The 27,927-nt window shown below is 42.8% G+C and overlaps 1 protein-coding gene across 4 annotated transcripts in view; it reads right to left on the bottom strand.

Moving 5' to 3' along the window:
- HECTD4 (HECT domain E3 ubiquitin protein ligase 4) overlaps window positions 1-27,927 on the bottom strand; it is a 66,068-nt gene that overhangs the window by 23,461 nt on the left and 14,680 nt on the right. The window contains exons 6-44 of one of the 4 annotated variants that reach the window (XM_038151928.1): window positions 27,123-27,261; window positions 25,756-25,926; window positions 24,770-24,962; window positions 23,265-23,426; window positions 23,056-23,169; window positions 22,712-22,852; window positions 22,142-22,374; window positions 21,595-21,740; window positions 19,766-19,836; window positions 19,144-19,249; window positions 18,436-18,556; window positions 17,486-17,608; window positions 16,093-16,217; window positions 14,902-15,055; window positions 14,517-14,617; window positions 13,546-13,744; window positions 12,505-12,651; window positions 11,296-11,400; window positions 10,495-10,658; window positions 9,927-10,160; window positions 9,601-9,793; window positions 9,342-9,446; window positions 9,170-9,258; window positions 8,687-8,862; window positions 7,889-8,024; window positions 7,601-7,742; window positions 7,342-7,508; window positions 6,662-6,808; window positions 6,197-6,381; window positions 5,653-5,806; window positions 5,137-5,417; window positions 4,528-4,717; window positions 3,614-3,695; window positions 2,836-3,038; window positions 2,511-2,646; window positions 1,724-1,906; window positions 1,324-1,494; window positions 729-898; window positions 268-383 (exon numbers count right to left, since the gene is read on the bottom strand). In XM_038151928.1, coding sequence (XP_038007856.1) covers window positions 268-383; window positions 729-898; window positions 1,324-1,494; window positions 1,724-1,906; window positions 2,511-2,646; window positions 2,836-3,038; window positions 3,614-3,695; window positions 4,528-4,717; window positions 5,137-5,417; window positions 5,653-5,806; window positions 6,197-6,381; window positions 6,662-6,808; window positions 7,342-7,508; window positions 7,601-7,742; window positions 7,889-8,024; window positions 8,687-8,862; window positions 9,170-9,258; window positions 9,342-9,446; window positions 9,601-9,793; window positions 9,927-10,160; window positions 10,495-10,658; window positions 11,296-11,400; window positions 12,505-12,651; window positions 13,546-13,744; window positions 14,517-14,617; window positions 14,902-15,055; window positions 16,093-16,217; window positions 17,486-17,608; window positions 18,436-18,556; window positions 19,144-19,249; window positions 19,766-19,836; window positions 21,595-21,740; window positions 22,142-22,374; window positions 22,712-22,852; window positions 23,056-23,169; window positions 23,265-23,426; window positions 24,770-24,962; window positions 25,756-25,926; window positions 27,123-27,261 — 5,975 coding nt within the window. Of the gene's footprint in view, window positions 1-267; window positions 384-728; window positions 899-1,323; window positions 1,495-1,723; window positions 1,907-2,510; window positions 2,647-2,835; window positions 3,039-3,613; window positions 3,696-4,527; window positions 4,718-5,136; window positions 5,418-5,652; window positions 5,807-6,196; window positions 6,382-6,661; window positions 6,809-7,341; window positions 7,509-7,600; window positions 7,743-7,888; window positions 8,025-8,686; window positions 8,863-9,169; window positions 9,259-9,341; window positions 9,447-9,600; window positions 9,794-9,926; window positions 10,161-10,494; window positions 10,659-11,295; window positions 11,401-12,504; window positions 12,652-13,545; window positions 13,745-14,516; window positions 14,618-14,901; window positions 15,056-16,092; window positions 16,218-17,479; window positions 17,609-18,435; window positions 18,557-19,143; window positions 19,250-19,765; window positions 19,837-21,594; window positions 21,741-22,141; window positions 22,375-22,711; window positions 22,853-23,055; window positions 23,170-23,264; window positions 23,427-24,769; window positions 24,963-25,755; window positions 25,927-27,122; window positions 27,262-27,927 lie in introns of all 4 variants that reach the window. The other 3 variants (XM_038151930.1, XM_038151927.1, XM_038151929.1) reach the window with 3 other exon arrangements.

Here is a 27,927-nt window from a genome sequence, read left to right as displayed (position 1 = left end):
AAGCAAGGAAAATGGAGAGTGCAGAAGAAAACCAGGACTTGCTTCTCTGATACACAGAATAATCCTGTTCTGGCCTAAATTAATGCCTAATGTTTAGTGATTTCGATGATTATTAGCTGCTCTTCCATCAGCAGCTCTGCAGCTGTGACAAGACACTCTGTCCTGTGCCAGCTCCAAAACTCTGAGTAGCTGGAGGAAAGAACACTGAAAGGATTTTAAAAGCTGCTCTGTTTCTGACCTGAATATGCCAAGGTGTTGGCTACATACCAGGGCTGCACTCCTGGGCCACCAAATTCAGAACTTCTACAGCAGCTGGGCACTGTTGAATGAATTCTTCACAGAATGAGCTGTCTTCCAACAGCTGAGCCATCACCAGGCATGCTCTGAACAGAAAAACAAGACATTTTAAGTGTTACAAAGTGTGCATGGAATTCAAAGCTGGCTTTGCAGTAGTGAATTAAGGGTTGTTAAAGGGTGGTCCTGAACCCTGGTTTTAGCTGGACCCTCCCCAAAGGCAGCTTTTTCCTGACTCCAATAAATGCAATAAATGGATTTATTGAAGCATTTGCTCAGTGTGTTGCAGGGACACTCATGAACAACACCCAGACATTTAAAAGGGAGCAAAGAGGAATTTGTGCAGTCCCTTGCTGCACACCCCCAGAGGAAGGGCACAAGAACTCAAAGTCATGCAATTCCCTGGGATGTTTGTGCACAAAGGCAGGACTCACCTGGTTCTTATTTCAGCAAGGAGCCGGACCACTGCCATTACTGGGGTTGAGCCATCTCCTGTTGCAGGAAGTGAGGTGTGAATAGAGAGACTTCCCTCCTGAGGGAGCAACATGGACTGGACTGCCTGTACTACCTTCTCAGTAATGGACAGTTTATGAAGAGGCAATGCCTGATGGTGGGGGGGGCACGGTAAAAAGTTAAATTCAAGTAGTTAGTTTCTAAGAAATGAGGGTGTTTTATTACCTGGAGTTAATTCTTATATTTTACTATCACAAAATCAGCACCAAACATCAATGAAAGAAAAAAGAAACAAACTCCAAACCAAGCCAGAAATTAACAAAAAAACCCCTCCCACCCAGTATGCAACAGATTATCTTTAAGCACAAAAGATGAATATTTATGTTACTTGAATGAGAACTTAAACATATTGTTAATATACGCTTTAAAAAAATAAGGCAAACATCACAAATCATTTAGAAGCAAAGATGAAACACTTTTTTTAAACGTGCTGTAGATTAATAGTCAGTATGCTGTGACAGAAATAAAGCAAGAATCGAGATTATACTGAATATTGGATGTTCAAAACTCCCATACCTCAGATCTTGGAACACAGAGCCTAGATAATGGAATAGTTAAAGTGTCTGATGCCTGGGAGGTCTTTCTAGTGTCTATAGTGGTGGGTGGGAATTTGACCGTGGCTATACCTTCTTGCTCATTAATAGATGCCACAACTCCAATGCTTCCTGCTATTCCTTTGCCTAAAACCTACAACCAAAGAAGAGCTGCATGAGATTGAAGGTGTTCCAACCAGGAATCAGGGTCTGACATCACACACCAACTGCACACACAAGCACAGGGGGGTGTTTTGGGAAACAAGCTCCACAAGCTGCTGTTCCACAAGCACATCCTGCTGCCAAGGATCCCAGCGCAGGGAAAACCTCAGGGGAGCAGCAATTCTCATCTAGGATATCAAATATGAACAGTGCTGAATTACCTGAACTTCAGAACCTATTTTAATTGTCTCTTTAAAGCCACCCAGAGCACACAGGGCAGCCACTGCCTGCCGAGCAATCCTTTGAAGTTTAGCCAGTTTCCTTCCACTGCTACTCCCATTCTCCAAAATGCTCTCTGCATATTTCCCAAGCTGTGGAATGTACATCAGAGCCCGAGACAGAACCTGAAGACAGAAGCAAAAATACCAGGGAACGACTTCAAAGCACAATTCCAACAAAAACCAATGCCCCAAGCCTCCAGCCCACACAGTCTCAGAAGAATTATTTTTGTTCTTGAAGAGAATTATGTAACTCAGAATATTCCGAGTTCTCTGAAGTTTGAGCACCATCAAAGCCATGACCATTCCCTGGTAACTTTTAGGATAAAATACAATCTTGGCAGAAGTTTTTGCTGAGAATTTCACCTAAGGAATAGATTTGGTGCTGCAGGATTCAGAGGAACATAAAATCAACATGTTTTGTTCCAGCCAAAACTTTGTACCCTCAGAGACCACAGCCAAGAGAACAGCCAAGGCAGAATAACCTGCCACAGGCAAGGGAACTCCCCAACAAACAGCATTGTTAATGCCTGAAAAGAATGACAGCACATTAACTGATGATGGGTAAATTTTGAGTGTTTGTCCCACCCTGAGACAGCTGAGAAAGGGCTGGGTCTGTCCAGCTCCACACTCTGTGTTTAAATCAGAAAGGAGCAGCTCAGGCCTTGTTAATCATATAACTACTCAACCCCCAGGGAGGAATGTGCCCCTCATGGTTGTGTTTGCTCACTTTTTCAGCAGTTGTTGTCCAGATCTGGGCTGCGTTGGACTCTGGGGCCATGAGCAGGCTGTGCAGCAGGGCAATCACCTCTGCTGCCATGCTGTTTGCAACGTGCCCGCTGATGAACGGCCTCACGGGATCCGTCCTGGCCAGGAGACAAAGGCAATTTGACCATTCAGTTCAAGACCACAGAATGAAAAGAAGCTTCAGTTGTCAACAAAATATACACAAAAAAAAAAAAAAAAAGGAAATAGGAAGTTTATGAACAGCCAGATTATCTTTGAGAGCACTACAAATAGAGAGAGAAAAGCAGAATGCAGGCTAAGGGATTTACCTGGCGAGCTCTGAATTCCTCTCCCTGCAAATGGACGTTTGTGCAGTCTTCTTTTTGTCCCCCGTGGACAAGCCACTGGTGCTCTCTGGATTGACAGTCTCTATGGGCGGCCCCACACTCACTATCAGCCCAGATTGTGCCCACTTGGTTGCCTTTCTAAGAGCTGCAGCAGCTTCTTCTGTAATGACTTCACAGCAGCCACTCTGCAAAGGAAATTGCCATGGAAAGCAAATGTCAGATCTGTTTGGTCACTCTGCTCGTGTACAAGTGCTGGGAACACAGCAAAACCCCCTCCTGGGTGAGTGTTAGTCACAGACAAGTTCTGTCTCTTGCTTTTTATCATCTACAGAGAGATCAGGGGTAAATTCACTGCCTTTAACATTCCATTCTTGAATTAACAGTTCTGTTTCTCTGATCAAAAAGCCACCAGTGAGTATTTCTGGTGCAAACACTCAAGAAAATACCTGGAAATAGACATGAAATTTTAATTCAACTGTGCAGCTTAAAATTTGCATTATCAATGTGCATTTAGCACTTGAGAAAAGAGAATATCAAAGGGGCTTAAACCTGACCTACAATGGCTACAGGAAGCATCGGCTGAAATTCTTCATCATTTACCCCTGTATTTGATCTGTTTTTACAGAGGTAAATGATGAATAAGAATATGATTAATAAAAAAAAAAAAAAAGGGAGTCTTAACATCAGTAAAACCCAAGAATTCTGCCTGGCCACCAGTTTTTAGGATGCTGAGCAATTCTTTAGTTATTTCTCCTCTTACTTTTGTCATGTCCCGATCCATCTTCACCACCTTCTCCATGTTGGCTCCAGTTCCCAGTCGGAACGGGCGACCTTCTGAGCTACTGTTGGAGGGGAAACAAAACACAGGAGCTTTGTTCTGACTGCTGGAAAACACAGCTGAGCTACACAGTCCAATTCCATATATTATGGGTGGTTTGAAATGATTTGAAGCCACCTTTGCAGCCGAATGCTCAACAGCAAGAGAAATATGAGGCAGTTAAGGACATACCCCATTTACAGAGGGAATTTAGTCCTACTGAATGCAGTTATTCAAAGCATTAACCCTTCCTCCCTCAGGAAGAAGCCTCATGAAATGGTTTTTATTGATCACAAATGCCCAGGGATCTGAGTTCACCTTTCACTTGTACCTTTTAGTGTCATTTTTAGAGTATGGGTTTAAAACCAGCCCAAGGAGTGGGGGAAGATGGAACAAATAACACAAAATGCAGGAGGTGACAGCACTGGCATTCAGTGATCCCAACATCCAGGTGGGTGCTGAGAATACTAAAGAATCTTTAATAGCAAATTATTGTCCAGCTTATGCATTATTAAAGCAGTGCTTTTAAAGCCATTTTGCCTTGACAGTTCTATTTGTTAGTCCTACCCAGCCTGTCACACCATGAACGAGATAAATGATATTCCACCAGAAGCACTGAGTCTAAGTAGCTGATTTTTCATGAGATTGTTTTCAGACAGATGAAGATGTCCCCATGTTCCTTTGCATGATCTTACTGCTTTGCCAGTAAACACAACACATTGGGCAGACACTTTGCTTTCCCATTTACTCTCATATCTAGGATGTATTTTTCTGCAGCTGCAGCACCAGAAAAAAAGGAGAAGATAAAGAGAACTGGCAAAATTGTTTCTAATTCCAATCCAGTGAGCTGAGATTACCTTAGTAAAGGCTGAAGGACTTCATGGGAGGACTGATCTTCTCTTTTATGGATAAAAATAGAGAGTTTACCATCCACTGCCTCGCTTTCTTCTCCAGGATCTTTATCACCTTTTATGGAATTTTTAGGGCTGGCTTTTGCCAAGGTAGTATCTGGCTCAGAGGCAGTTGGAGAAAGGACTGTCTGGCAGCCTTGAAGCAGAAAGGAAAAAAGAAAAAGAAACACAACCATGAATTTTCTTACCCTTGGAAGTAATGCTGACACATCTGGGATGTGTCTGAAACATCACTGAGACACCCACTTTGGTCAGAGGCCAGGGAAATTAGGGAGGCAGATGGAAAGGCACAGGAATATCCTGCTCCCAGAAATACCTCCCAATTCTTGAGCTCTCTGTCAACACAAAAGCTCCTGGCACAGGGCGCCCAGAGAAGCTGTGGCTGCCCCTGGATCCCTGGAAGTGCCCAAGACCAGGCCAGACAGGGTTTGGAGCAACCTGGGATAATGGAAGGAGTGGAAGGGGGTGGGACTGGATGGGCTTTAAGGTCCCTTTCATTCCAAGATTCCATGGAACAGGAGTCCCTGGGGCACAACACCAAACAGCTGCCGGTACCTGGAACGACATAATCTGCCAGCTTTGCCAGCAGCAGGGAGGCAATCTTGGAGGCTGGGTCACTGGGATCATCCTGCTCACTGTTCAGAGAGGGCACTGAGTAACTCCAGGGAGGCAACTCCACGTTTCCACAGTCCTCGACACTCATGAGAGGCAGTGCAGCACGACACAACTGCAGGATTATAAGGACCAGCTTCGGAGAAGGACGCTGATCCAGGAGAAGGGACAGAAGCTTGGACACACAGGCTGGCTGGCTCAGGATGGCTTTACCTATGTGACTCCTGAAAGGGAAAAGAATCTTGAAATGAAAACCAAGTTCATTTATTATTTACAAGATGTATTAAAAGCAATTTCAGTGTCTGACAAAACATCTTTAGCAATTCTTCCATAACTTGACAGCACTGATTAAACACTAAGATTAAGGATCAGTTTTAGAATGGCTTAAAAAAGTCCACAAAAGATCCCACATGGGCTTTGATACATGGAAGAAAATACTCCAGAGGAAAGGCCTGGTACCTTGAGAGGTCATTCAGAAGGCTGAGGACATCCTGCAGTGCATCATTCCCTGCAGCCTGGTTGCCACAGCACTCAGTGGCTCTGGCCAGGTGGTTGGTGAGGAGGCTGGAGACCTGCCTGGCCAGCCCGGAGTGAACAGCATCTGTGGAACCCCCTTTGGAAGCAATGGAATACACAGCTGTAATCAACAAAAATCAATGTACACACCACAGAAATAACCCCTGCTACATCCCCCATTAGCCAACAGCCATGTGTCTGTAGCTTTAAGTGTGTTATGGGTGAATTCTACCACAGGAGAAATGCCAAATGATCACTCAGAATCTCCAGGGTCTCTGATTATGTTTAGACAGAATCAAGTGGCAAAACTTGAAATTATTTCCATGGGGAGGAAAAAAGGCAGAATTAAAAAACAAGAAGAAGAAAATCCACTGAGTCCCAAGTCATGGTGAATAACTGCCCTATTGTAAATACATTTATACCATTCCTCAGGCACTTGTAACACACGAAGATATTTCACAGCAGAAGACATTTCCAGTGCTCCTACCTTCTTCCTTTTCCCACTCCACACAGCGGTTGGCCAGCACCTGGAAGGCAGCCCAAGCCATGGTGGCCACCTTCTGTTTCTTGGTCTGTTTTTCATTTGAGCTGGACTCTGTCTGGCTGCTCAGGCTGCAGAGCCGGTCCATGAGCTGGACCAGCCCGCTACGCACCAGACACTTCTCCTCGCTCCTGCAGGAGAAATTCAGGGTGGAATGAATTCTCCATCACAATGGCAATCCAGAACTTGCTGTTAGCCCAGTAATTAATCAGTTCACTCGGCAGAAAGATGGTTCTGCCTCTCCCTTGTCCTCCCCAGGTGGAATTGTGAGGGAGTTTATCTGGATGTTCTCAGATGCTCCTCAGATGAGGAAAGGGGATGTATTTATACTACTTAACACTGCTCCTTAAAGCAGAGCCTACCAAGGCCAGGTGTGGATGTCCCTCATCCCTTCCCCAAGCCCTCCCTCACCTTGTGTAGGGAATGGTGCACAAGAGGCCAATGCTGTTGGCACAGGCGATGGGGTACCGGGCACACAGGGACACCACTGACGTCATCGTCTCTCCAAAAGCCTCCTGGACCTGCTCCACCATCCCACCACACGTCAGCTCTTCAATCCTGTTGGGGGTTAGAGATTGGGAATGGAAGGCTTCAATTCACAGACTTCCAAATGCAGCTTTAAGAAAATAATAATCAGTGCATGTTAAGAATTGCTCGAGAGAGACTTGGAAGGCAAACTGCAAGTCACTCATTTTTCATATGAAACGAGTGAACAAGAGAGTGTGGTAGTTACAGCTCAGACGTGATTAAATCTCACTGCAAACAAAACACAAAACATTCACTACATTTAGATGACAGTAGCAGCTGAATCTACCACTAATACCTAATTAACATTGATTTAGAATTATATCAAGAGAGAATGACACCCTTTAATGTCAGCCCAGTATGAAAGGAAAGTTCATCTACTGCTAAATAAAAGCATTTCTTAGAAGTTTCTGCCTTTTCACCCCACAAGAGTCAAAGTGTTTGTTGCAAACTTAGCTCTGCCAACTTGTGCCCTCAAGCTACTCACTTCTGGCTTTCTCTTATGCAAAGCAATTTATTCCCTTCCACAGAGACCAAACCACAGAATTCTGGAGAAAAGCACCCACCTTGGCCCTCCCTGGAGCACCATCGTCACCGGGCCCACCAGGTGGGTGACGCCCCCGACGCGCACGGCGGCCGTCAGCAGCTCCCTCATGTGCACCAGGGCCTGCTTCCTGGTGTTGCCACGTCTCCAGCGGGTCTGGGCAGCCAGCAGGAAGCTGCTGCTGGACACCTGTGAGGTTTGGGAAGGGATTTTTGTTAGACACAAACCAGGCACCTCCTGTTTCTGAGCAAACTGGAATTTGAAATGAAATAACAACGTACAGCTTGGTCGGGGTTTGTCCCGATGAAGGCAAAGAGCTGTCCCAGCAGGACACTGTAGGTGGGTTTGTCCCTGCTGTCCTCAATGGCCAGGGACTGCAGCAGGGTGAAGGAGCTGCTCCTGTGGCTGGTGACGTGCCGGCGCCTGCGAGGGAACCGCAATGTTACACCTGGCAGCAGGAGGCTGATCCGACCAGCACAAATGCTGCTGTGATGGCAGTGGTAAATTTGATCAAGCTGGTCACTGGGACAGCACAGAGGTGTGAAGGGAAGGAATAAACCCTGCTGTACCTCTGGCTGGCCCGGGCAAACTCGATGTCCTCGTTGCCGATCATCTCCAGGTCGGACGGGGCGGACATGCTGCGCAGGAACACGGGCTGGCGCACGGCGTGGGAGATCACCTTGGTCTCAGAGGCTGATTTACAGGCTGAAAGTATTATAAATTAGTACTAAAAAGGTCATTCCTGGTGCAGGAAAGTATTTACAAACTGGCTTTAAAATCACTGGTGGATATCCCAGTGGAAGCTGAAAGACAGGGTGGGGAAAATCCAGTCTAAGCAGGAACGGGCAGCTCGGATCTGAGAATTTGCCTGTTTTCAACCCTGGTGAGAGTTAAAGATTTGGAATTGAAGACTTCAACTCACAAACTCCCAAATGTAGCTTTAAAAAATAATAATCAGCACATGTTAAGAATTACTCAAGGGAAATTTAGAAAGAGAACTCCGTGTCACTCATGTATGAAATATGTAAACAAGAGAGTATGGAAGTTAAAGCTCAGACATGATTAAATCTCTACAAACAAAATACAAATCCAGCTCTGAGGATTTTCCTGTTTTCAGGTATTGTTTCAAATCAGATTTCTTTTGATTTGGTTAAGCATTTTTCCTCAATAAATCAGGAGACTTAAGTTTAAATCCCACCTAGCGTTTTATTTACCATCATCATGGCAATCAGAAAACAAAGACTTGACTGTATTTACTGTAACAGAATTCTTTTAATTTAGGGAAAAAAGAGTTTAATTTAAAGCAAAAGAGGTAAAAATAAGAAATCAAAGGTATCTTTAGAAAATGCTAGCAATGAGAGACGTACCTGGAGTCTCTGCAGGGGTCCCAGATATGCTCCTTGTGATCCCAGACTGTGCTGCAATGGTCACATGCAACAACAGCTCTGCTCTGTTCATCAAGCTCTTCACCAAGGTTTTTGTCTTTGCTAAGGGATGAGAGGTCTTCTGGATCAGTGAATTCACCTCTTGGAAAAACTTCTCCCTAGCATTATGAAAGGGAAGTAAAAGAAGCCAAGTCAATGTTTGAATGCTTTCAGAAAGGAAGTGTTACTGAGGGAGAGGGCAGCTAAAGAGGACTTATGGCCTCAGTTTGTTCTGGGCCAGCAAAGGAGAAAGCAGAAAAAAATGGAAGAAATAAACAAGTGATTCCTTAGCAAACACAAGGAGGTGCAGGTATTAATATATTTAGCACAGAAGTTTCTAATCATTTCATCAGATTCTTTTGCAACTCCCTGGAATTCCCCTGGAGCTGCCCCTCCTTTGAGGCCTCAATGTTCACTAATACTGACCTTAATGCCAGGACCACGTTCTCAAGATCACTCCCATCAAAGGAAACTTCCTTCATTGAGCACAAAAGCTCCAGCTCCTTCATCTTGCTCTAAACAAAGGCAAGGAGAAGGATGAGCAGGTTTTGAGGAAGCAGACTGAGGCACAAGCACCCAGAGCAACCCCAGGGCTCACCTCGTTGAAGTGATAATCATAAAAAAAGGGGACATTGTTCTCCAGCTTCCCGTGCATGGCATCATCCACCTCGTTCTGCCACTTCTGCTCCAGCTCAGCCACACTCTGATAAAGAGACAAAAATCACACTTGTTGCACTTAAGGTGTAGAAGGGATTGTAGAAGAAGAAATCTGAGTTCATTTTGTATTTCTGTGGTGCTAAAATACATCTTTATTCTCAAAACAAGCCTTCTGTTGTTTTCAGTAATTTTCTTTTTACCTGCAGTTGTCTCTCCATGGCATTCAGCTTCTTAAAGGTTTCTCCCATAATTTTACAAAGTAAATCATATTCTTCAGCATGTTCCTCCTGATATTGGAAATTTATCAGGGACTGGAGAGCATCAACCAAATTGAGATGTTTAATCACACATGAAACCACCATCTCCTCCATGACTTCTGGCTGGATCACTTCCCTAGGGTTCCAGGGAAAGCCAAACTCATTAATCAGGAGTAAAAGACCAACTTGGACAATTCATATTCATAAATCATCAGATGCTGCATTCACAAGCAAGGTTAAAAACCCAGAGGGAAACAAGGACTCCTTACTTTATACTGGGTCTAAATTGAGGCCGAGCACGTCCAGAAATTTCCCTGAGCTTGATCATGATTCCTGGGGGCAGCCTAATCCTGGGCAGGTCAAAGTAGTGTCCAACAGGAGGCACGAGCACATCAGAGGGATATGTGAATTCCCTGTCCTCCTCTATGGTGAGAGGCAATGGAGAAGGGCTTGGGGTAAGGGCTGGAGATATCACCCCGTTGGCTTCCACCTGCCACTGGCACCTGCAAAAAGGAGTAAAAAGCAATGAAAAGGAATGAAAAGGATTTTTATTTCCCTCTCTGTTTCATCCCTCATTGAGAAAGGCACTTCAGTTGACACATTACAAAGATTAAGTATTAATATTTGAAGTGTGGCTTGTACCAAGCATAACCCAACCCTCTTTTTACTCTAAAACCCACTATGTTTTAGAGAATATTCCCTTAGTTTTAGGCAACACAAACTGCTGAACAAACTACAGGAAAAATAATCCAAACATCACTTTAAAGTATAAGACTTGAACACAAGAAGTCACTTCCTCACAGAAAAAACCACTCAGATTAAAATTAATTTTTTTACCTTTGTAAAAGTTTAGATCTTAAGAGCTCTTGACAGGTTTCTTCATCTTTGGTAATTTCTGGCCCATTGTACAAGATCCTCAGCATGGAACAGGCCAGCACAGAGAGGCCCAGGGCCAGGTCAACCAGGAATGGCAAACCTCCCGACACATCCTCTGAGGATTCCTGCAGCAGGAACAGGGAGAAGTTCAAGCAATCCACCAGGAAGTCCTTTCCAACAGATTCAAGATAGGAGATTATATATAAAATCTTCTAAGTGTAAGATATAGCTCAATATCAATCTTAACTCTTAAACAAAAAATGCTTAACAATTAACAGCAACTCAAGACAAGAAGTAAGGGATTTAAACATTATTTTCCTGAACCAAGAAGGAACAGGTTAAATTATTTTTGGTTCAGTCACCCCAACTTGTAGTGGGATTCAAGATGCCCTTTGTTTGATCACAGAATCCCTCCCCTCTCTTCTTCACGGGCTGGTATCATTATCTCCTCAGGACTTCTCTGATTTTCAGGTTGTTACTAAGAAATCCCAGAGTGGCTTCAGGAGATAGGTGAGACACATTTGATAACAACTATCTCCATGAATGCCTAAGTGCCAGCCCATCCACGGGGATCTCTGCATGCCAAACTCAGGTTCCTTTCACTGCCAACACCCGATTCGTCTCGCTGCCCAAACCAGTCACCGCTGGTTTCCATCTCAAGCTGCCAAGCTGGAAGCACATTCCCATGGATCTGGAATGTGCTGTGGCAGGCAGGAGGCAGTGGAAGCTGAAGCTCTCCCTGGGATTCTCCCCCTGGAATACCTGTGCTCGGACCGTGCAGGCAAAGCCCCACATGGCTTTGTCCGGAGTGTTGTGCTCGCGCCCACTCCGCATCTCAAAGGAGAACGTGACCGTGTCTCCTTCCACCTTCACACATCCACAGCAGGAAAGGGGGAAAAAAGAAAATAGATTTAATGATTGAGGCGAACAAACAGGTTTTTCACACAAGTGGTGATGACTTTTAATGACAGTTATCTGGGAGCTGTTTTAATCTTAAATGAAATATTCTGATTTAAGATTTTTTTCCTTTTTGTAAAGGTGTCTTTTAGTGGAAAACTTAATTTTGCTGCTGGCTGACTACAGTAAAACAAAAAGAACCACCATAGCTGTAAAATCAAAAGCAGAAATTATCAGTGTGTTATTTAGCCTTGATTTTCACTGTTTGTCTGCAAGAAACCAGGCAATAATTAACAATTCTCTTCCTGAAGGAAGACAGACAAGCTCTTCAATTAGAGAGATGACAACAAATTAATCAAGGAGCTTGCTAAAAGAACAGCATCCAAAACCTATGTGTGAAAAACAAACCAAATTCCCTTAATTGTGAATAGTGGAGTTCTTGTCTGAAATTGCTTTGCAGTTTATTACCTCTTGATTTCTTTTTAAAATGTGTTTTTGGTATGTAAATAAGCCCAGTTTTAGCGTGGGACAATGTAGCAGCACAAATATATATTAACCAAAAATAAAATCACACTGCAGAGTGTGTGAGGGGACACAATGCCGAAACATTGAAATGCTGAGGTTTCAACAAGTTTGAGAGATTCTTCTTAGTTTTATTACCAAAAGCACCAATGAAATTTTAAAATCCAACAGAAACGGTTGGATTTTATTTGTTACATTTGCCACTTGATATATTTGCGGGTTATCATCCAAAAAAATGACTTTAAGAGAACTTCTCCTAGGAGGGAGTACTTAGGAGAAGAGCAGTGCCATTAGAGACTGCAGGACTCAAAACATCTCCATCAGGAATTCCAGGAAGACACAAAACAAACTCCAAGGGAAGCATCACACGGAAAACAGAGCCGGGTTTAAAGTTCTCCCCCAAGGACACAACAGTTCACTGAGCAGGGATCTCATCATGGATAACTGTACACTTAAAAGCTTGGAATGCATAGCTATGAGGGTAAAATGGGCTGGGCATGGTTTCCAAAGGGAATTTTCTATGGGAAAGAGAGGTGGATGGGAATACTGTACCTTCACTAAGTCCTTGGGCCACCCCGTTCCTAAGACACTACGGCTGCCATATCCCAGTGTATTGCCTCCATACTCAGCAACCTTCCTACTGTTTGTGCTAGGACCAGCATAGATCACCAACTTCAAAACATAAAATACACTGTTAGACTGTAAGAGAAAAACAAGAAAACCTAATAATAATAATAATACTTAGCACTTCCACCGCGCTTTCGACTCTCGAAGCGCTCCATGCACGTGAACCGATCCTCACAGGCTCGGTGAGGGCAGCAGGGTTAAGTATTATTATCCCCATTTTACAGATGGGGAAACTGAGGCACACAGGGGCTGGAAGGGCTTGGTCCCTGCTCACACAGCAAGGCTGGGAGCAGAGCAGGAGCAATCCTGCCTGCCAGCCCTGAGGCAGAGAACAAACTCCTTCCCTAGCAGTGAGGGGCTGATCCTGCTCCCAGCAAAGCCAAAGTTTTGTCAGTGACTTTGGTGGGATCAGGGTTTTTTTTGGGGGGAGTTCAATATTAATGTCACTCATTACTGATTAAAAATACTCCCATCAGTTATTTATGAGCATCAGGACTTGCTCTATGCCAAAGAATAAACAGCAGCACTCAGCAAGCAGCACAAGCAGCTCTCTGATAACACAAAGTGGATAAGTGCTATTGGTTGTTTTTTTAAAATTAAAATATTTGTTCCTATTAACCCAGGTAAACAAGCTCTTTATCATCAGGGAGAAAGGAACCTCTCCAGCTCTGCCCAGTTTAAACCAACTGTGCTGGTCAAAGGAGGCAGCTGGATTAAAATTTGGGAAATAAAGGAAAACCGAACATGAATAAAAGTGAGAAAAGTCAAACTTGGACAGTCTGAGCCAGCCTGAAATTATTTTTTAAAAAAACAGAACTGATAGAATTTCTGAGGGGAAAAACCAACCCCAACCACCCCTCAACCCCCCAATCCCTGGAGCCTCCCACACTTGTCCCATGGCAGAACTCCCACTTTTTTTGGAGGGAATTCCCTCGTTGCAGAGGTGCTGAGCTGGGCCTTGCTTACCTTGTCATAATCATACTGGGAGGAGCATCTGTTGTCAAATCTAAGATACAAACAGCGGGCTCCTGGAATGTGGACAGTCTCCTTAAATTTGTAGTTATCCCTGACAGGATGCACTGTCTCCACAGTCTTGCCAGCAGCCCAGGGAGCAGGGATCTTCAAACCAGTCAGGAATCCTGGCTCTTCCTTCTCTTCCAGCATCCTGAAAATACAGTGGGAAATTTGGTCTAAAATACAGCACAGAGATTTCTGTCATTCAATAAAGTACTAAAAAATCACCTCAGTACTGACACACAGACACAAGGAACTGACTCCCAGTTTTAGGCATGACTGTATTGAGGGAATTCAAGTATTATATATATTATCATCATTATTCATACATTACATCTACTCTTATTCACAAAAAATTCCATTATCATGAATTCTTTAGTATCCCAAATTCTCCAATGCTGCAAATAAGCATTTTAATTTGATTTTAGCTGTTTGTTTCTGTTCCTAAGCAGGAGCTGGAAAACTTTGAGCTGAGACACAGCATTTAAATGCAGGAGTTAAAAATGTTATTTCTCTGTAAATTAAACCATTTAATAGCTTTGCAATGGTTTTAATTCTGTATCTCATGCTGCCAGAGCAATTTACATTTTCTCCTGATGGTCCTCCCTAGCCTAATTTATTGTGAGAGAAACATTTAGATTTAATTTCTAATGCTTGAGATGAGGAAAAAAACCAAAATGAACCATACTCTGTGTAAACAACCTGAAGTTATTAATAGTTTAATTCCATATCCAGAACAAAATTTGGAACTAACCGCCTTTTGCAAAAGCTTATATAAAACTGAGACAGCCTTAGAAATCATTCCAGCACACCTTTAAAAATGAATTCAAATTAAAAACTGCTGCTTTATCCCACAGCAATGGTCAAATAGACATTACAGTTCAGTTTATCCCATGCAAAGACCCAAATGTAAAGAAAATCACCTCTCATCAGGTAACTGCTTCCCTTTCTGCTCTGGAGCACAACTGGGGGAACTGTTCAGTTCTGAGAAAACTGGAGACTGGGTTTTAAGCAGCAGTGCAGTCTGTGGCCCAAAATACACAGTGTTAGGGACATGCAAACTGTAAAGCACTTTAAGAGCTCATCACTGAAATAATTAACAATTAATGTTGTTATTGACAATAAATCATGACTGAGTAGCTCCTGGAGCAGTCAAATTTAACATTCAGCATCAGCAGCTTTGGCAGCTGTTGAGAAACTCTGAACTCTGGCGTGTGGGGGAGTGTCTGGAGGAAGCTGAGCAGCATTTTGGAGGCTGCAGGCCCCAGGTTTGGCCCTGGGCAGCCCAGGGTGGCACAGAGCCCGTACCTGGCTGGTGTAAAGGACCAGCTGCACCAGCTGAGGCATCAGGGCATCAGCCATGGTCAGGGTCTGCAGGTTTGGGTGCATCAGGGATGTCAGCAGCACAGGCAGCAGGTGGCCAAGCATGGTGGCCTTTGTGATCTGCTCCAGGCCTTTTAACCTGGAAGGAAAGCCAAAGTTACAGAGGAACAATTCTTTCCATAGAGCAGCACTTCTGCTTTCAGTCGCTTCTGTTTCATCTTGTAACAGCAACTCAAAATTCAGCAGAGAAATGTTTGTATTATATTAACAAAATCCCCCAAACAATCTTGAAACCACTACAATTTCTCCCAAGTGCCAGTGACCTTGAATTGCTGACAATTTTTACTGAACAATCTGAGAGCAGAGACAGTAAATCAACAGTTTAATAATTACTCAGAGAAGGATAAGCTCCCCTGGGCACAGGATGAAAGTCCCCATCAAACACAAAAGCACCAATGTGGATATCAGCTCCCAGCACATGGAGCTCAAAGGACTTGAAAAGGATCTGCAGCTACAAAAATATATTTGAACACGAACTCATATGAAAATATCACCCAGGAATTGTGTGTTGTCAACAAACACAACTAATCTTGCAGGCACAGAGAAGCAGAAAGTGAAACCTGGAACACAGCTGGGACAGGGAGCTGTTTGTTTGAGGAGAGAAAAGTTCACAGCTTTTGTTTCTACCCCATTCCCAAAGTGTATTTTTAAGAGGAGGGGAGACAGGGAAGGGCAGGTGATGGAATATTTGGGATATAAAACAACACCCAGGGACTGTCATGCATAAATATCTAATCCAGCTACTAAGGATGTAATAATCAGAAATATTAAAATAAATAAACAGATTGTTCTAGCTTACAGGAGTATTCCCAGCTAATTACAGTTTATTTCCAGGCATCCTCTTCATAGATACCATTATAACTGACTAAAACCTTCTCAATTTGAGGTTCCTACAGAAGTATCAACCTACGGATGATCAGGACTGACACAGAGAGTGATTCTAAATTCTCCACCAGCTGAGTGCTAAACAGTTGCTACAGGAAGAAACAGTTCCTGTGCATTCAAAGCTCAAATACGAAGTGATAAAGAACAATTCATGCTAACTGTGCTTGTACAATAAGCCACAAAGAGCAGCAGTTCCCTGCTTCCAAATTAGGATCCTCCCACTTGTCTTACCTTTGCTCCCTGTCAGAAATGTCACTGTTAATTAGTGCTGTAGTGACTTGTTGCAGCATTTCTAAGACTTCATCACATCCTGTCAGAATTTGTGTGGCAAGAGACAAAATGCTGGTCTTTAGTTCCTAAGTAAAAAAAAAAAAAAAAAAAGAGTTACAGGATACTTAAATTCTTCGAGAATCCCCCCAAAAAAGGACAACAGAACAAAAAGATGGATTTCCAAATGAAAAGAATGATAATGTGACCTGGCAGGTCTGCAGCAGGAGATTCATCCAAGACTTAAATTTGATTAATGTTAAGCCCCAAAGTGCTGGGAGAAACTAGGTGCATGTTTTACAGGATGCACATCCAGTTTCTAGAGGGAAGGAAGCCCCAAGTCCAGCACAGGAGAGAGCTGAGAGCCAGCCAAGGTACAGGACTGGTGACACAATGTCCTAGCAGGGAGGAGGAGCACTGCAGAGAGAGAAACTGAACAATGAACACGGCGTGAACAGTGAGACAAGAGAAATACTCCAATATTTAGCATTTACTCAATGAGCCTGAACAAATCACTTCCAACTGCAGCAGCTCACAAACACACACAGCCTCAAAGAGCAGCAGAGAAAACTGGCTTAGCAAAACACCAGAAATTTAGAAATCAATTCCATTAGGGAAGTATTATTATTATTATTATTATTATTATTATTATTATTATTATTATTATTATTAATAATAATAATTATTATTATTATTATTTATTTATTTATTTATTTATTTATTATTAGCAGACAACCTGCACTCCAGGGCAAACCTGGGAGTTGGATGAAGCAGTGTGAAATGCAGCATTTTAATAAACTTCTACCAACCAAAGCCTGCCCTCAAACCTTGTCCTCTAACAGCTTCCTTGCCACAAACTTTACTCTCTATTTCAGACAACTGATGGAGGTGGTTCTGCACAAGCTTTGTTTGTTTAAACTGCAAAAATGCAATAGCCAGGTAAGGCAAGTAAGAAACACCTTTTCTATTTATTTTAAAAGTTTTTTTCAAGGACCACCTGAGTGATTTGGAGAGGAAAAAGTGTCTGGGGTAACACGGCCAGGAAAGGAAATTCCCGTGCCAGGAATCCTACTAGCACATAGTAATTAAAATCTACTTAAAATCTCATTATATAGATATTTAGGAAGGGAAGTGTCTGCTCTCACTGGTAATAGGGAATGCAAGCTGGAATCCTGAACACAGAATAACTGCAGATTTTACTCTGGACTGTTTTTCCTTGATCTGATCTCCAGCTATTTAACTCTACCCAAAGAAAAGGAACCAGCAGCAAACAGCAAATGCACTGCAGGAACAAGGTGGCACAAGCACACTGACTGGAGAGAGCCATACTAGAATAAAACTCGGTGTTTACCTGTACCTTCAATGTCTCTCCCTGCAAGGAGCTGTCACTGTCATCATTGTCATCGGGTTTAATCAAAATAGTGTTACTGAGGAGGTGGTTCTGCACGGCCATCAGGTACCGCAAGCACGAGGACGCAGCCTTGAACACAAATAAGTAAAACTTTGCATTATCCAAACCCTTCATCAACCCTGAGTCAGGCAAGCCTCAGACTTGGAAGTTGGAGAGAGGAAAAAAAAAAAAGGTTGAGGAAGAAGAAAAGAAAGAACAAAGAAATAATTTTATATATTTAAGGAAAGAAACCGGTCGCAAAATGCTGAATTTTGTGAAATAACTCACAAAAATATAAAGAGGCAGCATAACTTTGTTCAGGGTTGGAACATTACAGCAATATTCAGGAACTCTAAGAATGAATTAATTCTGAAAAGATTGTGCCACCAGAAAGATAAATGTAATTCACACCCCTGGAAGTGATGTTTCCATGCCACTCCTCCTTCCCACAGGCCAGGACATCCTGTCCCCTCCTAGTGTTTTTATGGAAGCTCAACCTGCCTTTCTCAGGGAGCTGATCCTGCTGAAAACACCTGCCTATAGTTTTACCATCAAATGTCAGCTTTAACTCATTCTGTCTAACTCTTTCAGGCTGTAGAAGCCACAATACACAGCTGCATGTTTGATTCTTTAAGCTGTGCTGAATATTGAGATCCACAAACTTTGCTTAAACTGAACAGCAACTGGAAAATAAATCCATGTATAAACCCATTCCAGCCTTACTGAATAATTTCCTTTGCTGTGAGAAATTATTCTTCTCTTCCCAGCACAGCCCAAACAAAACACAGTTCTTCTCCTGGATTTGTTAAGACACAACTATAAAAGTTTCACCTCCTCGTACTCAGAGAAGAGGAAGGATTCAAGGAGGAAAAGAAGCCAAAGGCAGAGATACTTTTATCAAAACACATTTTACTTACAGGCACAGTTGAAAGAAGCCTTTGAAAGTCATCTTTAGATACAGTTTGGCACTTGGTGATTAAGACACAAGATTCTCGGACAACAATCTTGAGGATGTAGTGCAAGAGCTCATCATTGAGTCTTCAGGAGAGGCAAGAAAGGTGGAAAATGTAAATCATTAATTACTGTGCATTTTCTACAGCTCAGTTCACTCTGCAAGCTGGATCCCAGGTTATGGGAAACCTAAACAAGGATCAAACTTTAAATTCAGACACAAAAACCCCAAGGCTGAAATGTTCAGCAATGAGTACAACACATTTCCAGGGAGCTGATGCACTGAGCTGATGTAAATCTGTGATTTTTTTATGGCTCCTATAAAAGACTCCTCCCAACTTGAACAGGTACTTGAGACTGGCAGTTTTACTGCTGGAAAATCACCTATGATACACAGAGAAATGCTATAAAATCATATTTATGAAATTATCATTCAAATTCACCAAGAACATGGCAAAGAACAGGGAATTCCAAACCCAGTCTGGGTACAGAAGCATCCAAAATTTGCCTTAAAACATCAAATCTCTCCCTCACCCTAATGAGATCTTCCCCCACAGACACAAACGACATTCAGGTCACGCTGCAGGAACACACCAAGCAATTCCAGCAGAAGTTCCTGCAAGTTCACCTCAAGCAAGTAACAGAAAAATACCCCATCAACAGAGGCTTTTTACCTATAGTGATCATCATCTTCACTTCCAAACCTGTTGTTCTGCAGCTGCTCAGCTAAATTGGTCAGGATAACATCCCGGAGCTGGGAGAGGCCACTGTTCCTCTCTCCTGAAAGGGAAATAAACTTTTGCAAAGCAGCATTTTACAAAAGAGATTTTATTTCCCCAAGACCTCATTTAACACAGACTAGAGCTCAGGAATGGCTGCATTCCCAGGGCGACCAGAGCTTCTGTCCCAGACTGGGAGCACTTTCCCTGCCCATGGCACTGTTGGAAATTCCCAGCACTACATTCCTGTGAAGTAACAAATTACTGAGCATCAGCTGCTTCCAAGGCCAGATTCCCATTTCCTGGTGAACTCAAGGACATTATTCCCCCTCCTCTCAGGTCTAACATCACCTCTGATTACTGGGTACTTGCAAATATTCCTTTTCCCCACCTGACCTACCCTGGGCCACGCAGCCTTTTGGAACTTGAAGCATTTCATAATTTCCTACACGAGCATGGATTTAAAGCAGAGCAGTGCTCAATATCCCACACTGTTCTCCCTCTAAGCTTGAGATGTACTTTGATTTTTTTGTTCTCAGAAAAACCCCACTCTCACCTGGCAATAAGACATTCTCACCTTCAGTTAAGACCAATTTCAATAAATTATTGATTTCAGCTTCTCCAGGATACAGGATATTTAAACCAGAGCTAAGGAAAAAAATAAAGCCATGCATTACTTGATGGATTTTGAAGTGAGCAAAACCATTTCAGAGGACAAGTGACAAATGGCACCACACTCTCAGCATCTGATGGAACATTTACAATGTCTGTGTAAAGGCTTAGAAGAGCATCCTCCAGATTTTAACATCAATATTAGGACATAAGCAGCTGTTTTCTCCAAGAACCTCTTGTAATCAATTATTGTTTAGGTCCCAAAGTTTCTCCAAGAGCTATTTGCTTCCCTCTGGAAAACTCCCCATTCATCACTTGCACACAGGGCAACACAATCAGTTTGTTAAGAAACAGATGTCAGGAAAAATGATGATGGCTCAGAGAAATTCCCAAAAACTCTGGCGATGGGGTAAGAGCTGAGGCTTCTCTGTGCTAAGAACAGTGGAAAACACAAACACAATAATCAAGGAATCACTACTGCTACAGTTTTGTACTTCTTGGAGACTGGCTCTATAGAAGTCTTAGTTTAAGCTCCACAGAAGATTCTGGAAGGAGCATTTCAGGAACAGCCCAGCCTTACAGAAACATTCCAGGTGGAGACTTTTTCCCTCTAACTTGTGGTGAACTCTGTCCTTTCTATGTGAATTCCCCCATGGAGATCACAATCACCTCAAAGGAGCACTTCATGCCTGTCTGAAGTGCTGAAATCATTATGCAACTTTGCCATTTCCTTTCCCTTTTCTTTTTCAGTAACAGAAAAGAAAACTGGGATGTTTTTCAGCTTCACACTGTGAGCAGAGATTACTGCAGCTTCCTTCCCCCTGGCTCACGCTGATCCACTCTGATAGAAACCTCAGGAGAAGTTATCACACATTGCCAGCTCCCTTTGAGGGTTCCACCGGCACCAGAATCCCCCAAGGAGGAAACAGGAGGAAGGAAACATCACCCAGTGCCCACCTTGGAGCTGTTTACCAAGGCACTGGAACACACAGGTATTCCAAGGTATCCATGCAGGTGACAGGAGACACGAGACACGTCCCTGTCAGAAAGCACAGCCCTGAAAATGCCAGGTAATCCTCCTGAGCCTAACTATTCTTCACTCAAGAGCTGCACACAGCCACAGAAATTTGGAATGTTGTGATTCACACCAAGAAAATGCAGGTTGATCTTCAGAAGATTTTGTTCTCAACCCCTGGAGCACTTCCCACTGAAAGTGGAGGTTCTGTTTGTCCTTGGCACACTGGAGCCAGCATTCCTTGGCCCTGAGGTTTCCATTATCTCCTTTTCAGGAGATACAACCACACTTTTTTTTTCCCCTGGGCCTTCGGTCTCAGAGCACTGCTCAATTATCATTAACCCCTCCAGTATTATTAATTTTGCTTCTCCTGATGTTCTTTTTGTTCAGGAGAATTTCAGTGTTAGCGCTGAGGTAAAAGCTGCCAACACCAGCAGTGCCTTTCCCTGAACACCACAGCAACCAAATAAGGAACTCAGTCAAAGAAACTCTGCTTGAATTTAACAACCATTTTATAATAAATATTTAAAAAAACATCTTTAAGAAAGCAAGTAAAAAAGAAACAAATTAAAAGAAAGTAATTACTATTTGTTATTTCATCAAGACCAACACATTGTATCTCTTCTTCCACAGACACAAACTGTAATAATTTTATTATATTATGTCTTAAAATCCATCACACTACCTTTCCTCATATTAATGTAAAATTAAAATAAATACCATGTGAATGTTCATCTGTCACTATATTTCAAAGAATTCTAAGTTAAGTTGATATTCACCTAATAGCCAGACAAACTTCCTTCTGGATTTCAGAGCAGATCTGATCCCTTGGGGCCATCAGTAACTGCCACAGTAACAGCCCAGACCTTCTGACAATGTCTCTGTTCCTTTCAGTTTGGGGGCTGAAGAAAAATTTAAAAACCACCTAAGAAAAATTAAAGACAAAAATATTAATATTGAAAATATAAACATTACTTACATTAATTGTTTTCTGCAGGCAGTTTCTCAAACTATTTGTGTGGGTCTAGAAATCTGAGTCAGAATGTGACTTTGAATCAAAAAATGGGGAGGGGAATACAAAGAAAGAAGGAAATAACCTCTCTATGTTTTATTTTAATCTGGAAAGATAGAGATTAGATTTCAATTAGGGGTCTTAAATGAATATATAAAATACTGCAAAGCCACTGCTAAATCAACCTCCATTACATCGATTCAAATGGAGGGAAAAAAAAAATAAAATAAAAATGAAACCAGTGGTTGCCTGTACTCCAAACCAAGTTTTTCAATTTTCCATGTGAGTTTTGAAGCCCATTTTAGGTTCTGTACCTGGAAGACAACGAGGATGCAGCGGATGATGCAGGTGTCTCCATTGACCATGGCCTTTTCCATAATGTCACAGATGCTGCTCAGGTGATGGGCTTCGATGGGATGCTGCTTGCCCAAAAAATTGCTGATGGGGAGGTTGTTGCTGGCTGCCAGGAGGTTGAGTTGGTGGATGCACATGGCACCAACATGGTGCAGTAACTGGTTAATGACCTCATTTGTGGTTATTGCATCCCCTGCAAGGAGAGGAGAGCTCAAATGCTGTCTATAGACACAGACTGGATTATCAGCCTTTGCTTCTAAAACGCAATAAATCAACTTCAGGGCATAAAAGGATTACTCAAAGCACCTTTTTGTTGTGCTGAAGGCAGCAAGAATCTGGAATCTTCCCTACATCTCACTTTGTACTTTTCCCTCTCTTAAATGAAAGCTAAACCATGACCAATATTTAAAACTCTTTTCAGGAATTAACTCAGCTTTTAACAGCAACACAGTTTCTCTCTGTTTTTTCTCTGCCACTCCTCTGTTTCACTTCCCCTTTGTACAAAGTGCTGACTCGTGGGCTCCCCTCACCTTTGGGCTCTGTGATGACGTGACTCACTCCCAGCCTCTGGCACACACAGTGGAATGCCTGGTTCCCAGGATTGCACCACTGATCAATATAATCATTGGAGCACGTCCAGATCATGTTATTCATTGTATCATAACAGGCACCTGAGAGAAGGAAAATATTTCACACATCAATTTAGCAGAAAACCAGACTGAAGCATCTTTATAGGCATCATAAATCCAAACTATTTGCTTTAAAAGTTTATCTAAACCACGGGCATGCAACCCCACCCCACTGCAGAGTTGCTGACTTCAAATTCAATCCCAGATGGATCGTTTAGGATGTGAGGCACTGCTATATTCCTTACCAAGCCCTGGCACCAGAGCGCCCCGTCCGAGCGAGCTGCCTGCAGCATCGATGAGATCTGCCCTGCTGGTGAACTGCCCGTCCGAGATGTTGAACACCAGGCTGGAGGCAAGAACTACACAGAAACACAGCTCCAATCAATTCCTGAGAAGTTTATTGCATTCCAGACAGCCAAGGACTCCCAGTCTGCCACCGATGGCCCTGACTTACTTTTTAAGGAGGACAAAGCGCTGGTGCCCCCGAAGAGCGAGCGCGTGGCCGAGCTGCCCGAGCCCCCCGGGGGTGGCACCAGCATCACCAGGTACGTCCCACACGTGTAGATTGGGGTCTTCCTCAGCATCTTCAGGGGCAGCCCACAGCTCGTGTTGGCAGCTGCAACGTGCACCAGAGAAAGGTCACAAACTGCACCTCTGCAGAACGAGGCAGAGCTCTGCTCGGGGCTTCAAAGGGATTCCATATTTAGGAGCTCTGTTGAGAAGTTTCTACAGAATTCCAGAATGGTTTGGACCAAGATCATCCCATTCCAATCTCATGGACATTCCTTCCACGAGACCAGGTTGCTCAGAGCTCCATGAACCTGGCCTCAAGCATTTCCAGGGATGGGGCACCCATGACTTCTCTGTGGCCTCCCAACCTCACACATTCACCATCAATCCCCACAAGGCTACAGAGAGTTTCACGGGTTATTCAACTGAAAAAAAAACCAACTTCAAAATAAAATAAATTAAAAATTAGGTATGACCAAAACTATTAAAAATGGTGTGGTGATAATTACATTGAAAGCACTTGGAGCCAAATGGTCTCCTCACATACAGAGATCACTTGAGATTCACAATGCATTTACTATTTTAAGTTCTCCTGCTCCTCATGAAACATAGACAGCCCAAATGATCTCCTTCCTGCAACAGCTGATCAACACTTTTTGAGTGCTGACTCAAGAATTAGCCAAGAATAGCCACTTACTCTCCTTTTTCTGTAGCACTTGATTTCTTAAATGGCAAAACACAACCTTTAAAATAGCTCTCCGAGCTAACTCCTTGCCAAATTCCCTGGAAGCAGAGCCATTTCATGTATAATTTATTTTTATGGAAATACTTTCAATTGTTTCAAATTGAAGAAAGAAAACTCATGTACTTGTGAAGGAAGAAGAGAAATAATTCAAGATAAACTGAATAAAATCTTCAGACAAATCTAACAAAGCTCAAAATCATCCTGAAAGCCATCAGTGCAGCTCATTCAAGACTCCCTCACTAACTTGGGTTGTTTCCATAAAAGAATACCCGAACATTGTGCAGACGACCTCGAAAAAGTGCAAAATCACCTAAGATTTGTGATATTCCAGTGACTGGTGAAGCAATAATTCCATTTTCTAACCTGCAGGCCATTTTTACACACCAATTAGAAGCCCAGCTGAGCTGCAAGTAGAGAAATGCAACTAGCAGATTCCCCAAACTAATGCAATAATGGAATTGGAAAACTCTTCCACAATTTTCCATCCCTAAACTTCCTATTTTTCATCCCTAAAGTTTCCTCACAATCCTAATTCAGCAAAGGGGCTCGTAATTCCAGCATTAAGCAAATACTGTGCGGATCTTCCAACTACATATTTGGGGGGGAAAAGACAAAAATCACACAGTTTTGTTTTTTTTTTTAAACCTGTGCTAAGAGGATGGATGCTGTGTGTGCTAAGAAATGCAAAGTGAAGTGTTTCTGACCTGCCTGGTCCTCCTTGAGGGTGTTGGAGATGGTGGAGCCTGTGAGAGCAGCGAGGGTGGCCGAGGGGGAGGCGCGGTACCGGGACAGGCGGCTCAGCAGCATCTCATTGATGCTCTTGGCAGATTCCCCCTCTTTCCTCATCAGGATAATTCTTTCCTGCAGAGGATTTGCTATACAAATGCCATTTTCTACCTGGTAAAAATGAGGGGGGAAAAAAAATACTTTAGATGTTGAAACCCATAGGTGAGAGATCATCTGAATTGTGTCAGGCAGGAATAGGAAGTGAAACTTTGCTGACAGAAGTTCTTGCAAAAACAAAGTTCTGAAAGCAAGACAGGAGTATTTTTTTGTTTGTGACTTCATGGTTCAACAGAATAATTTAACAGAAGATATCTAACATCTTTGAGATATTTAATAGGATATCTTCTATTTATGCCTGTTCTCAAAAACATAACTGCTTGTCATAAACTTGAATTTATTTAAGAAACTCTGCTTAAAAATATATAATCCTCTTGTATTTTCTTAGTGGTGTTTCACTTGCAAATCATTTGGCTCAATCATTTTTCCAGGCAAAAAGTGTGAGCAGTGATTTCTCCAGACCAGGATGTTCAGGGGATGTTTTACTGCAGAATGCATCTCTTAATGAAGATGTGATTTAGAGCATTAGGGATTTTCCATGAGTTGTACTACTACAGCCTCCCAATTCCAGCTCCACCATCCCACTCCATCCTCCTCTGCTGAGCAGAAATACAGACATAAAAAACACATTTTATGCTACAAGAGAACTCATATTGCTAAATATAATCATCCTCTGGAGATGGAATTGGACAGTTCACCTTCTGTTCTGTTCAGTTATTTCACATAAATCCATTCAGATCACGCCCAAAAACATCCAAACCTAATATGTCAATTAAAAACTGCTGATATTTAATTAAACTGGGTTATGCTACCAACATCAGGCATAGAAAACACACGATTTGCTTACTATAATTTCAAAAATATCCATAAAGACTGAGTGGCCTTTGGGGGTTTTTTCGTTGAGGCTTGCAGGAGACCAAATCCAGTAGAAAAAGGTGCCATCTGAAGAAAGATGCACGGTGGTCATAGTGCTGCCAACTGGGAAGTGATTTACTGGCATTGGGATTATCTGACATACCTATGAGACAGAAAGCATCTTAACAGGTCAGATTTTGCAGTTTGGCCTTACAAGTATGAACAGTATGAAAAATAAATAGAGATCAAATGCAGTTAGTGCAGAAGAGGCTTAATACTGGACTTAGTAGTAGCATTACATTGATTTATTACCAACAGCTATTCTGTGATATTTGCCAAATATCCAAACCAGCTCATAGCTCTCAAATTTAACCCATCTAAAAATAAAAGGATCATCTCTCTAATGATGGAGAGCAAACCCACAGTACCACAAGGAAAATACACATCCTACTGAGTCACCTACTTTCTGCAACTTCTCTCAAACGTTGCTTGAAACTTGAGAAGAAAAGGGGAATTAAACATTCTCAGTGTCAGGAAACACACTGGACATAAATGTGTGTGTCCATCCTTAAAACCCCAGCAGGAAAATCCCCAAAGTAAACAAACTACCCCAGTTTTACAAAGGGCAGCAGTTGTTTATCTACAAATCACAACCAGATCTGAAACAACACCTGAATTTTGGGACAGGGGAAGAACTAAGAGCTGCTCAGGAAGAACACATTGTTGATTTAAATCAAAGTCCATTTTGCTGTTGTTTGATTGCTTTAAGATGTGACCACACTGGAATCATGGAATATCCTGAGTGGGAAGGGACCCACAGGGATCACTATCAAACTCTGGCCCTGCACAGACACCCCAATAATCCCACCCTGTGCATCCCTGGGAGCACTGTCCAAATGCTCCTGGAGTGCTGGCAGCCTTGACCATTCCCTGGGGAGCCTGGGCAGTGCCCAGCACCTTCTGGAGGAAGAACCTTCCCCTGATACCCGACCTAAGCCTGTCCTGACACAGCTCCAGCCGTTCCCTGGGTCCTGTCCCTGCTCACAGAGAGCAGGGATCCTGAGGAAGCTGTGGGTTGGTCTCCCCTCAGCCTCCTCCAGGCTGAACAAGCTCTAGCAGTACCCCATAATACAGAACAGTGTAATTATAGATAAATACATATATTTATATATAAGACACACTGAAACAGTAACATCTCTACCATAACTTCCACACCCACCACACAGTCGCTTCAAGGCGGGGTTAGAAAAACGCAGTTCCACAAAACAAGAAACTTCAAGGATAAAACCAATTCCAGCTAAAATGTGTGTGATTCATTCAGCCTGCTTTGTTCCTGTCCCATAACCCTGTCTCCTTTACCTGCAGGGTATGTTGATCCACGAGCTGGAACAGGTAGTGAGGTTTGCTATCAAAGGACACGGGCCGATGGAGGAGTTTGCCGTTGCCAAAAGCCACCCAGCCCGTCTCCAGCTCCTCGTTCCGGCAGTACACAAACCCCCTGGAAAAAAACCCACCAGGATGTTCAAACTCCTTCAACCCTGCCCTGCTTCTTTGGGTTTTATTTCAAATAACAACCACAATGCAACCACAGCGTTGAACTTTGACTGAACTCATGTCAGCAATTTTTGTTGTGAAAGGCTTTAAGCGTAAAAAGCCTCGTGGTTTCCAAGCAATGAAGAAGCAAGGAGGTACAGTGAGTCACAGCTGCACTAATTACTTAATGAATGACATAATTAGCAAACAAACACTCACAAACTCAGCTATAAATAAGAAGTCACAGAACTGGTCTGTAGTATATCCCTCTCAGTAGAGAATCAACCAACATAGTAGATATTAAAAAATAAAATTGAATTTAAAACTCTGCTGCTGTGGAGGCTGAACTAACGGCCTCTACGTGTCCCTTCCAACCTCAATTTACTCTTTAATTTCAGACAAAACACACTCAAGAAGAATTTCAGATGAGAAACCAAACACATTAAAACAGCATTTAATGAAAATTCGCAATATCATGGAATCACAGACTGGTTTGGGCTGGGAGGGACCTTAGAGATCACCTCCTTCCTAGCTCCATATCCTCCAGTCTCGCTACTCCCAACATCTGGGAGAAGCTTCCCAAATCAGGAACCTTTGGGTTTCAGCAGCTCTGCAGCAGAGCCAACACCGA

Source organism: Motacilla alba, chromosome 15 (assembly GCF_015832195.1).
Source record: "Motacilla alba alba isolate MOTALB_02 chromosome 15, Motacilla_alba_V1.0_pri, whole genome shotgun sequence".
NCBI classification, from domain to species: Eukaryota; Metazoa; Chordata; class Aves; order Passeriformes; family Motacillidae; genus Motacilla; species Motacilla alba.
This window is presented reverse-complemented; position numbering and strand designations above follow the sequence as displayed.